This window comes from Cinclus cinclus, chromosome 2, assembly GCF_963662255.1.
Source record: "Cinclus cinclus chromosome 2, bCinCin1.1, whole genome shotgun sequence".
Taxonomy (NCBI): domain Eukaryota; kingdom Metazoa; phylum Chordata; class Aves; order Passeriformes; family Cinclidae; genus Cinclus; species Cinclus cinclus.
Window position 1 is genome coordinate 50,666,134 of NC_085047.1, and position 12,887 is coordinate 50,679,020.

The 12,887-nt window shown below is 38.4% G+C and overlaps 1 protein-coding gene across 1 annotated transcript in view; it reads left to right on the forward strand.

Moving 5' to 3' along the window:
• The window catches only part of FRY (FRY microtubule binding protein), a 154,659-nt gene that overhangs the window by 139,491 nt on the left and 2,281 nt on the right, over positions 1 to 12,887 (forward strand). The window contains 4 exon segments of the mRNA XM_062514919.1: positions 1,195 to 1,344; positions 2,379 to 2,477; positions 2,934 to 3,017; positions 12,579 to 12,689. Of these exon segments, the coding sequence (XP_062370903.1) occupies positions 1,195 to 1,344; positions 2,379 to 2,477; positions 2,934 to 3,017; positions 12,579 to 12,689 (444 nt within the window).

Sequence of the window (12,887 nt, forward strand, 5' to 3'; positions counted from 1 at the left end):
AGACCAGCATCAGTCTGCCTGGTCCTACCTGTGCTCAGATGGGCAGTTGAGATGTTTTCAAGAGAGATTCACAAATAAGTAGTTATGAAATTGATTGCTACAGGAACTCTGACCATTTTATAAATAATTGATAGTGTATAGTCTATGTACAATGTGAGGGCCTATGTAGCATTTAAAGAAAATCATTCAATCTAACAGCTTCCATTATCAATAAAGTCTGAATTCAGCTCATTTGATTTTAGATACTTAACTTCCATGCACCAATGCAAGAGCAGCAACAGGCTTTTATGAATGTCTGTCATCCCCACTGGCATTTGGGAAGTCCTTCTTGCCAGTGAGGCATACTTATGGTACAGGTCCTAACCTCTTTCTCAGAGAAAGTAACTCGGAATGAATAATATAAAAATGATGCATGCATTTATTTTTTAAAATATTCTTATATTGCTCCTAAGTGCTGAGGACTAGGCCTTAGTGAGATATATTTGAAAACTGATGGATATTTATCAAAAGTCATTTCAGTTAGTGCAAGTTTAATAATTTTTTTTATTCATTATTCACTTTATGTATTAGTCACTGAAAAGCACTAGAATGTTTCTGGAAGTCTACACTGGTTTAGGACTCAAAACACTAAAAAAATCTGCCAAGAAGAATAATTCCTGGATGCAGTGCAGTGTTTCTGGAATCTTCCCAAGCAGCAGTAAGATTTTAGTAAGAAGGTTCTTCCCACAGGGGAAAACAAAAGGGTTTTTTTTTTCTGATTTTTCCATGTTGCTGTTTGGCATTCGTATGTCCATTATATTATGTGATTAGCCATTTGACAGGAATATTAACAAAACAATGCCCGGAATGGGCAAAAAAAGTAATGTGCTGATCAACTCTGTTAACCCTGGAGAAAAAAGCTACCTGTGGCTGAAAGGCTTATAAAGATTGATTTGTCTTTACAGGATTTAAAGAATGTATTTCAGTAGTAGGTTGTGATGAACTCTGTATTTACTTTCACAGATGCCCATCTGTACACTGTCTCCAGCATAATGAATCTTATTCACTATCCTAGAGCAGGCATTCAGTTCTCCACAGGGAGATGATCTCTTTTACACTTTTTTATGCAAAGAAAAACAACCATGCCATTTTTTTACAAAGGAAAGCAGCTCGTGCTTGAGTAAATAATGTAATGAACTGTATTTTGCTTTCCAGAATATTCAGAAAAGATTCTGTTTCCTAACCTGTGATGCAGCTAGTTACTTGGGAGACAACTTGAGAGGAATAGGCTCCAAGTTTGTGAGGTCTTCTCAGATGTTAACATCATGTTCAGAATGTCCCACCCTCTTTGTAGATGCAGAAACAGTGAGTATTCCTTTCAAAAGGCATGTACTTCATTGCAGTGTGTTATTTTGCTGACTGTTTTGCTTTTGAGCAACTCCTGAAGAGATATGTCAAAAAGGAATTCTCGTCCTATCTTATTTTTTTATCTCCTGTTCCGAACTGTATTTCCATTCATTTTCTTTATTATTTTATTAGGTAAGTAGTGACAGATGGGCACTATAAAATCACAGACTCATAGAACAGTTATGATGTGTTGAGCCTTTGTGCCAAACCCCAATACAAAACAGATGCCTACTGGATCCAGGTGGCTCCACAAATGAAAAAGAAGCAGCTGTTTTTTTTAAGCAGTTCTGCACAAAAAGATTGTAATATGTGTAGTGGTTTCATTTGAGTCAAGAGTGTTAAGTATTGGAACAGGATGCTCAGGGAAGCAGTAGAGTCACCATCTCTGGAAGTGTTTAAAAAACAAGATGATGTGGCACTTTGTGATGTGGTTTAGTGGGTGTGATGGTATTTGTCAAAGTTGGACTTGATCTTGGAAGTCTTTTTCAACCTCAATTATTCTATAATTCTATAGAAATACATATTAGGGAATGAATGAGATGGCCCTTCCCATTGTCTTCATTCTGGCTCTTGTTTATCCAGCAGCATCAGGACAGTGTGACCTCCCACACTGAAGTCTAGAGGTAGAAACTGGCCCAGTGTAATCTTGGGCCCACTGCTGTGACTATGGAAGAGCTGTGCCTTACATCATCAGAGGACTGTGGAGAGAAAATGGTTAAGCTTTGTGTACTGTTTCATTTTAGAGAAGTCCTCGTCCAAGTCATTAAACACAGAACACAGTTTCAATTCCACATTATCATATGTGCAGCTTTTGCTGTTGACTTTTCAGTATAGTATGCTAGTTATGTAAATTTTTGCATAAATGTAAATATTTTTCAATATTATTATATGGAAATCTAAGTATTCTTTTGCAATATCTTTCCTATACTGTCTATCAAAATTTGCATTCTTTTATAGTGACATTTACAGACCCTTTGATCTCATTTCTGCAGCTGCTCTCTTGTGGCCTTCTTGAAAAGCTGAAGTTCAGTGTTCTAGAGCTACAGGAGTACCTGGACACATACAACAACAGGAAAGAGGCAACGCTCTCGGTATGCTGAATTGTGCTCTTGGTCTTGTCTGTATTCTTAGGCTATGTCAGGAAACTGCACATCCACTCAGATCTGTTTAAACTTACATTCAGTAGAAAAACATGTTTCAGATACTGGATTCATTGAATGTTTCTTCCTGGACGTATGAACCAGAACTAAAAAGTAGCTATTGTATCCCTTAATATTAGAAACAATGGTTTCTTTAATATCCCTGGTCTCTCTCCCACTTATTCATCAATTAATTTTCTTAGTTCATGCAATTGAAATTCTAATAGAAATCAAGACTACACTTTTTAAATTACAGTCAAAGCCAATTGTCATGATCTATGGTAATAAAAAATGCAATTGCAAATTTTTATTTACATGATGTCCTGTGAAACTAAAATACTGCTTGTCTTTCTTTGAATGAAACCATAGATCTTATTCATATTTTCTTTAATTTCTTTCTGAAAACAGTGGCTTGCAAACTGCAAAGCAACATTTGCTGGGGGCTCACGAGATGGAGTTATTACCTGCCAGCCAGGGGACTCCGAAGAGAAGGTAATGAATGGCCAGTATTTTATTTCTCTCCCATAAAGTGACATATGTGTGATGTATCTTGTTCTTGAACCCACAAGAGCCTGCTCTACTTCCTCCTTGATTTTCTGCTGGGCTTGGGCATAATCCAGTTTTCACACTTTAGGCTTGAAGCTATTGTTGTTGCCTCAGTCCTGGCCACAGGAAATAGGAAGTATTCACAGGAGGCACCTCTACTGTCCTGCTCTAGACAGAGAAGCAGACCTGACTCTAACCCTGTGCTCTCCCTTTTTAGAAAGATGTTGCAGCAACAGTTTTCCACAGTGTCTCTGAAAATCATTCCTTCTGTGCTCTCCTTCCAAGTTACTCCCATTTTATCTTCAGGTGCTACAGTCTCCATCTGCCCAACAGCAAAAATTGCCTGGTCAAAATACATTTAGATCAGTAATTACAAAACAATGACTGTAAAATGGCCAGCAAAATTATTTATGCTGTAGATAAGTATTTAGAGCCAAGGCAAAATATCTCTTTGTCAATTTTTAACATAAAATTTATACACACATGTACATGTATATTTATTTGTTTGTTTATCTTTCTTGATTCCAATTAAGGAATCGTATTTTCAGATCTCAATACCATCAGCAGTTAATACTGTCATTTGATATACTAAGTATATGTTATTTGATATACTAAGTGTATGAAACAAATGATATCTTGGTGATGTATAATGAGTTAAGGACTGTTATTTTGTTGGGCTGTTTCCTTTTGTAAGAAAAACGGTGGAGGGATGGAAAAAGAGGGGGCTGGACAGAATTAGCCAAAATTGGGAAGCAAGCAAACAGCATGTAGAAAAAAGTGGTGTTTCCTCTTCCCATGTATTTTAAGATATAAAAGAAAATTGTGACATATTCAGAACACAGACTTGCCTGTTGCAACCTTTTTTTTTTTTTCAAATACCTTGTTTTGTGTTTCTTATGTTGGTTTCAGTTTGTCTGTCTTCTCCTTCAAGTCACTTTATTTTCTTCTCTCTTTATCTTAACCTCTCCCATTTCTGTGTATTTGCCTTCTTGTCTTTGAACTCCCTTGATTTTTGTTTTTTTATGCCATTTTCCAAGAATCCCAAATCCTTGCCACCCCTGCATTTTGGCGTCCTTGACCTTATTAACAAATCTGATTTTCTAATAAATCCTCTGGCTGCAATCACAGGCGGTGGGAAAATTGTTCAATCTTCCCTCACCTAGCACTGGCACCAGCAAAATTTAGGCACTTTCCAGTGCTTTTAAATAAGACATGGTCTCCTCTGTAATTGTGCTGGTGTGCAAGGAAGTTACAAGTGAGCTATTCTCAAGTCTAAAAAAAGAGACCTTGAATACATACCACTGCCTCTCCTGCAAGAGGGAGATGGAGTATGTGGCACTACAGGAATGTGCATGGGCATTCCGTTCCCTCTGATGTACAAACACCCTGAACAGTGATTTCAGACTGTAGTTTTACATACCTTGCTGTAGACAGCTTAATTTATCCTCTTCATCTCTCTTTTGGAAATGCATAGAATGGAATGGAAAATGACACATCTTGCTGGTCAACTGCGTTGTTTCTTTTTTTAAAAAGTGAAGAAATAACGCTAAGCAGAAGGAATAACCTGTATACTGAACTCACATAGCTGGTCTAAACACATCTGAAACTTGGTAAATGTCATGTTCCACTTGTGTGGGTTTTTAGAACTAGGCGTTCTCTGTTTCAGAATTAAATATGTGTTTTGTGAAGCCAGGGTTGGTATTAATACTCCTTATCACACAGACTGAAAAGAAGGGTTTCTCATTCCATCGGAAGTCCCTGGTTTCTCCCCAGCATTATTCATTCAGGCCAAAATGCATTATTCCATGGAAGTTGACAGGATGAACAAGCATATTTCTTTTCTTCCCCTCCTCATTCTCCTCAATTGAAACAGCTTTTTCCCATTGTTTATTCAATGAAAATGTAATGGGAGGAAGAGACCAGGGAAACTGAGGAAATGCAGCTCGGAAGGGACAAAGAAAAATTACTTTTAGACTGGTATTTGTTTTCTTATCTTTCCTCTCCACTTCTCCCTCAACATGAAAAGGAAAAGAATCTAATAATTGTGGGGGGGGGGGGGGGGAAATCTGTCTTACAGTGACAGTCACAAGGGAACCTGCCTAAAATCTCAAATTCATAGAGGTTTAGTCTAGGTCCCGAAATCCTGCTGAAAACTTCTGTCCTAAAAAACAATTGTTTAGCCACGCACAAAACCCAGCTACTCCTCGAAAAGGTTCAGAATTAATTTTAAGGAAGAAAAAACAACAGCTTGCTCTGCAGAAGGCAGAAATCTTAGATTCTTTGAACTCCCCACCTGGTAAAAAGCTTGAGAGGAAAACAGACCCCTTTGCAGATGAGACAGATGCAAGACCACATTCAGCATTGTCACAAGTGGTTGTGTCACAAATGCCTCCTGATACTGGTAACTAATTTGGCACTGTTTCTCTAATCAGATCTTATTTCAAAATAATTGCACATGATTTGTTGACTGTTGTTACTATTACTGAGAATGGGCAATGGCAAGAATTGCTTATTCTGATATTAAAGAAGCTTGAAATAGAAGTTGTCTAGGTCAGCTTCTAGAGCTAGCAGCTTTTCTGAAATCAGGTAAAAGCTTCATGTCACAGAAGGTCTTTCCCCTGCCTTATAATTGCAAAAGATTACATGATTTAGATGTGTGTGATTTGTAAGCTTTGATGCTACTTTGAGCAACAGACTCTCAATGACATAGGAGTCAATTTATAGACAAAAGATAACTGCACATGGCATTGTCTGTCTGGGTGTTAGTCTTAGATGAATACAGCTATCAGTACATTCTTCAGCCTTATTAAGAAAGAGGTTTTCTTAAATCTAGTCGAAGACTGGGTTGGTTTGTTTCTTTGTTCGCTCTTCTGGAAAAACTGTATTTGGAAGATCCTCTTTTTCTTGTCAATTAACACTGCCAATTCAAATAAGTATTTATTTCCCAATGAGACATTCCGTTTACTCTTTAAGTCCAAAGTCAGTATACATCTTTCTCAAAACTTCCTCACCACAAGCTAATGTATGTGGGCTTTGCAAACTCAGTCTGTTAATGGATATTTAAAACATTCTGCACCCCATAAAAATTTGCCCCCAAAAATCAGAATATACCTGCTGCTGTGAGTTTCCCTGTGGCCGTTTCCCTGTGTACAATCACTCTAAGCCACCAATAAGGCTGGAGGTGTACCAAATGGGACCACAGTCACCTGGAGCTGAGTTGAGATACAGTAAAGCTCAAGGCACAGTGAGACCACTGTCAAGCTAGAAATTCTTAATGGTCAGTTATCTGACTGTTCTTTGACAGATCCATGGTTCAAACAATGAGGTAAAATTGGCCCAGGTAGGCAACTTTGCTAAAGGAGGAACACAGCTGTGTGTAGATTTCCTCACGCAAAGTAGTTTCTACTATCCTTCAAGACCAGTGGATATCCAAGAATGCACAGCATATGCTGTTCTCTCTGTCTCTGGTATATATACAAGTTTGTGTATATTCTCAACTTCCTAGATCATGGGAAAAGGTTCTGTCTGCTGACATGTTAAGGCAGACAGAATACCTTAATAAAATGCTTTTACGTTTTATAAACCCTTGCATGCAGTGGTTATTTTGTTATGCTGGTGCTCTCCTATGCCAGTAAATCACTGAAGTAATTATGTAACTGTCAGCTCTTTTCAGTATGCAAAAATTACTCCTTACAAAAACAAGAAAAACTGAGATCTAAAAATTAATGCCTTGCTGTCTTCCTGGTCTGCTAACAGTACAAAACAGTAATTCTAGGAATAAAAAACTAAATCAAAGTGTTGCTGCTAGGTAGTGTGTCCTTCTTAGATGCTGCATTTACTGGCTGCTTAAAGAATTGTGCAAATGATCCAAGTACTCTAAACATTTGGTATTTTCAGCTGCCAAAACCACTGTTAGTGTTCATCAACTAATCTAAAACACTTCCTTACTCTAAGAATTGAACCAGAAATTGAAGTGTGAAGGCTGTGATGATTCCACCTGGGCCCTTGGTGCTGTGGAAGAAATGTCACTTGAGCCAGTAATTAATCTCGTTTCAACTTCCAAGGAATCTTTCATTTTTTGCTGAAAGAGAGAGGAAGTTACAATCAGAATGTTGGAGAGCAGTATGGAACTGAGCATCAGTGGCTCAGGGAAATTTTGTATTAAGTATATTTTCTTGTAGTGAAGAAGGGTTTTTCATGTAATGTGAAATCCCTTCCTCACCTCTCCCCTCCCCCCCCCCCCCCTTTTTTTTTTCTTTTTTTCTTTGGAAGTAGTACAGAGGAGACAGAATTTTCTGCTAAAAAAGACCATGGAATTCACTTATTTGCTGCTTCCGCCTCCCTCTTCCCCTCTTCTTTAAAGTAAATTCCATGGCAAATTAGAAATTGTATATGGATTCCAGTATTTCTGAAAGTCTAAGTCGAGCTTGGTGGCATGCTAAACTTCAGAGTAGCTTAAGAGAGACAGCAAGATTTGAAAAACAAGAGCCAGCACACCTGTGAGTTTACTGGAACACAGTGATCTGTCTGCTCTTGTCCTCCTCTTATCTTGAATTTAGCTTTATAAAGCTTCATTTATGTGAACTGCATGGAAGCCAAGATATAAAGGGGGTTTTTTTAAGAGTACTAAATAGAAGAAGAAGCTATTTAAGCAATGTTAAAGGAAAATAAATTAAGCATCACAAGAGCTTAAAGCTTAGTTTGTCATGGTTTTATAGAAAAGCAGTGCAGGGTATGGGACAACACTTTTCATATAGTGAGGCAAATGTAAAGAAAACAGGCTGAAATACTCTGTTAGGCTCATCAAAGTTAATATTATTTCACATTTTTGTGTTTTCTGCCTTTGTATTGATGGTAAGGTAGATAATTTTAATAAGAATTCCATATATTTATTAATACTATGTGCATATGCATTGACATCAGGCTATAACTGGGCAGATGTGGTTGTGTTACAGAATTTACATGGTGACTCTCTTAATGTAAAATGTAATGAGATTGTAATAATTATAAAATAAAAAAGCTGCATTAAGCAAACACAGAGTACAAATGTTAGTTCTTGGCAAAGAAAAGGGGAATGCTTATGTTTCGAAGAGAGCACTTAGTCCCCTAATCTTTGAAATGCTAATGTAAGTCAATTAGAATTGTTGTTATTGCAACAGGACTTAAACTGACATTTTAAAAGCTTCAGAATTATAAACCAGTGAATTATTACTGCTCAGAGGAAGGGATACAAGTCTGTCTCAACTTGTGGCATTGCCATGGAGTTAAACAAAACGGGCATTTTTAATGCATTTTTTTCTTTATGATAGTCATAACTTGAAAGTTATATGCAAAAGGTTTCCATTGTAATGTGCCAAGTAATAAGCCCAGCAGCCATAAAACTTATCCTGCCAATTTCATTCAATCTATTCATCCAAAAAATAGAAGTATTTTTAAACAAGAAAATATTTAGAAATAGCGGAGTTTAGTTTTGTTCATCACTTGAAAATCCTTCCTAATTGTTTTAGTACTTTGCACTATAACCTCTTTTTAATAAGAAAGAAAGCTAATTTAAATAAAAGTATTATTTCAAGAGTTTTCTAACAGTATTTCACTGTAAGTTCTTGAGCTACTGGGTGGGATAAATCTAAACTAGTAAATCTGAAGATCTAACTGAGGACATCTGGACTGGAATTTACCATTAGAATCAAAGCTTGATTTTATTAAGAATGCTGTGCATGTTGAATGTGATATTCCAACCAGTTATCAGGTTGAGGCAAGCATTGCTAATACTGCTGACAAGTTATGCTATTACAGATGGGCTGTGCTTCCTACTGCATGCATTACACTGACACTATACTTTCTTTCCTTTCCTTTTCTCCTGTGCCATGCTTGCTGTGTAGCAAATGGAATCTCTTGCAGTAAGTTGAAGTTCTTTCATATTTTTTGTCCATCTGTGGATGGGCTAATACACCCCAATTCTACTGTTTTACTTCTGAGCATGTTTCCTTTTTTTGTTATAATTTTCCTATACAATACACGGTTTTAAATGCAGTGACTAAAATAATTTACTAATGTATGTTCTGTGAAATCAAGAAATGACAAAATTTTGACACTTTCATATGCTGTTTCAAATGGTCATTTACATACATTTTTACAAATCAAGCTTTTGAATGGATGCAATATGCTGGGGCAGGAAACATTTTTTGTTATTTTATAATAAATATTTTTCCATTTGTCCTAGTGAAAAGCTACAATTTATAATTGGCAGTTACGTTTCAAATGGGTTTTGTGTATATGTTGATGAACAGTTTCACCACTATTGGTTTCTAACACTTACTCAGGAAGAACAAAAATTGAGTTGCATGATACAGCAACTAAATAGTAAGTGAGTCAAACTAGAACTATTAGTTTGACCTTAGTTTGTTTTCATTCAGGTTAGCAGCCAGAAGGGTGAAACTGAATTATTGTTCTCCGAGGACTAAAAAAAAATCCAGCATTACATGCCAAGCTATCATGAGATGTTTTGGGTTTTTTTTAATGATGTTACGCTTGCTTTCAATTAATTGTTAACTCCCTGACAGTTCCAACTATATGTATATGCAATTGCTATGTAGTGTTGCCAGGTCTCCAAAATTTGAATAGAGTGAATTTGATCCCTGCTGAGGAACTTCAGGATGTGTCCCTACTTCCAAGCTGAACAGGACCAGGGAATGTCCCTGGGCTGGCACTCACTTGGGTGAGCAGTCAGCACCTTCCCGTCTGGGCTACCAGCCAGCCCCTGGCATGCCTGAGCATGATTTGAGAGAAGACAGAAACCAGAGACATCTCCAGGAGGCTGTATCTAAACAGTCAGTCTTTATTTTGGGAAGAGAATGGTTAGCCACTCAACTGCAAATTTGGCAGAGCTCTGTGCCCTTGGTTACAGAGAACAGCCCCTGGGCAGGTTTATTTCACGGGCAGTGTTCCTCATGCCCTACCTCTTTGTTCTGATAGGCTTTGTCCCTGTCCACAAGTCAGTTCTGCCCTAGCACATCTGCTCCCCCCATGGATCCGTTGGGCTTTCTATCTGCATTTGTGGGTCTTTGCTGTCATATCCAGTCTGGTGGGGTCACAGAATGGTTTGAGTTGGAAGGCACCTTAAAGATCATATAGTTCCAATCCCCCTGCCATAGGCAGGGACACCTTCCACTAGACAAGGCTGCTGAAAACCTCATCCAATGTGGTCTTGAACACTTACAGGGGTAGGACATTCACAACTTCTCTAGACAATCTAGTGCCTCACTACCCTCCACGTAAATAAATTCTTCCTAACATCTAATCTAAATCTCTCCTCTTTTTGTTTAAAGCTATTGCCCCTTGTCCTACCATGATGTGCTTTTGTAAAAAGTTGTACTCCATGTTTTTTATGTGCCACTTTAAGTACTGGAAGGTTATTATAAGATCTTCCTGGAGCCTCCTCTTCTCCAAGCTAAACCGTCTCAGTCTGTCTTCACAGGAGAGGTGCTCCTGATGCTGCCCAGGATGTTGTTTTTTATTCTGTGCTCTGAGCACACACTGCTGGCTCGTGTTCCGCTCTTCAGCCACAAGAGTTCCACAGGGCTGCTCTCAGTGAGTTCTTATCCCAGTCTGTGCTCATGTCTGGGATTGCCCCAATGCAGGTGCAGCCCCTTGCACTTGAGCTTGTTGAACCTCATTAGGTTCTCATGGGCCTACTTCTCAGTTTTGTCCATGTCCCCCTGGATGGCATCCCATCCTTCTGTGTCATCTGCAAACTTGCTGAAGGACTCCTCCTTGCTGAAATTCCTCCTTTCCATTTGGGACAGGAGCACTCCAGTGCTGCCCACCAGTAACAGACATTAAATATAACAATGCAAATACCAGATCCAGAATGGCACAGAGCTCAGATCAGGCAAATTTGCAGCGCTGAGCTCTGCTGCTGTCGTGGTGCTGAGGTGGAGCAGCCCCATCTGCCTGGCCTTGAGCATGACAAACCCTGCAAGGCTGACACCTGCTGGCTTGCCACTATCCTCCTGCTCCCACTTTGTTCCATAAACCCCCTTTAGAAGGAGATCAGTTCTGCCTCATCGTGTCAGTGTCCTTGGCTGTCTGTTCACAGATGGTTAGTTGGTGCCCACCTCACCGTGATGAGCAGAGATGAAATTTGCTTTTGACCTTAGGTCCTCAGCCTTGTGAGGCTGGTACAGAAATTTGGGGACCTGGGAACACCAAACTGTGGTTCTAATTTTGGCTTGTTAATAAAAAATGTGGCAGCTGAATGTTGAACCCTCTGTAAATAAAACAATTCAGTCAAATTAACATTTATAATATACTTAAACTACCTTCTCTTAGTGTTTTTGCTGACATTTGCACAGTCCTGAATTCAGCAAAGAGCTGCAGCATGTGCTGGTAACTAAGCATATATGGAGTGCTTTAAAGAAGCAAACATGAATAGCTTCTTCTTTTCTGCCAGTTTTGGCATGAAACTGCTTTAGTTCCTCCAAACAGATGGAAATATCACTGAGCCCACCCTTGGTCACGGTGTCTGTCACAGTAGGCAAATCAAATACGGCTGGAAGTCTGTAAGGCTTTCCTGCCTAAGGGTCAGTACAAGGTCAGGACTTAAACTTGCAGGATTTTCACTTTTTATATAATTAGCTGAAGATTAAATGTTCCTCCCTTCATCACCATTACCCAGTTGTGGAACTACAAGATTCCCCTTCTGTTAGACACAAGAGTACCAGGAACCATAAGTATTGTTAACTTGACCTCCCTAGCAGCTGTGCCCATCACCCATTATTTCAAAGTGTTTGACACCTCTTATGTCATGCTGCACTTCACAATGGAACAAACAAGTGGATATTCATAGAGCAGTATCTACTTAATCTGGGAGAATACTTCATAGAAGCCAAATACCCTCTTACACATTAAACTTCATTCATCTGTTATCTAGTTTCTTTAAGATGGTGGGAAATCCATGAGCAGTGTTTTAAGTTCCAGGGCTGGCATTCTCGCTCTCATTTTAAGTTCCAGGCCTCCTTCTCGCTCCTAGACAGATTTATCACCTCTGTTTCTCTCTCCTCAGAGGAGCAGGCAGGAGCTTTGATCATCTTGGAGAACTATTTCATGGCTTTTATCTTAGATTTCTATCCCTTAGAAGAGGTCTTCAACCATATCTGAACTTCAGGAGTTTCATGTTCTGTGCAGGAAAGTCACTTCCCCCATATTCTGTCTCTGCTTTCCAGCTGCAAACTGGAGACAGGGAAGCTAACCAAAACGGAATGTTCTGAGGCTGATGCTTACATGTGCTGTGTGAGAGCTAGACGTCATAATTTTATTTTCAATGTCATATATGATTTAGCTGCAGAAGAAAAATCATTATTTATTTTCTGAAACAGTATATGATCATACTTCAGTAAAATAATGTTTTTGAGAACAAACTATCTCAATGTGTTTTGTTGGTTATCAAAAATTATCTGAAGTCACTAATATTTATTAATTATTTCTTCTCCTACAATCTTTCCTTAGCAATTGGAACTCTGTCAGAGGTTATATAAACTGCACTTCCAGCTGCTGTTGCTTTTTCAGTCCTACTGCAAACTTATTGGACAAGTGCACGAAGTGAGTTCCATGCCAGAGGTATGTAACAAACTAGAAAGTCCTGTACTGAAAATTCCACTTCATTTTCATATTCTTATTTTTTCTTTCTATGGACTTAAAAACAAGGATCACACTATTTCACCCTGACTATAAATCTGCAGGCATATATACCTAAATACCTTCATGTCCTGTATTTTTAATTCTGTAATATTTACAAGCCTTTTTCTTTAAATATTT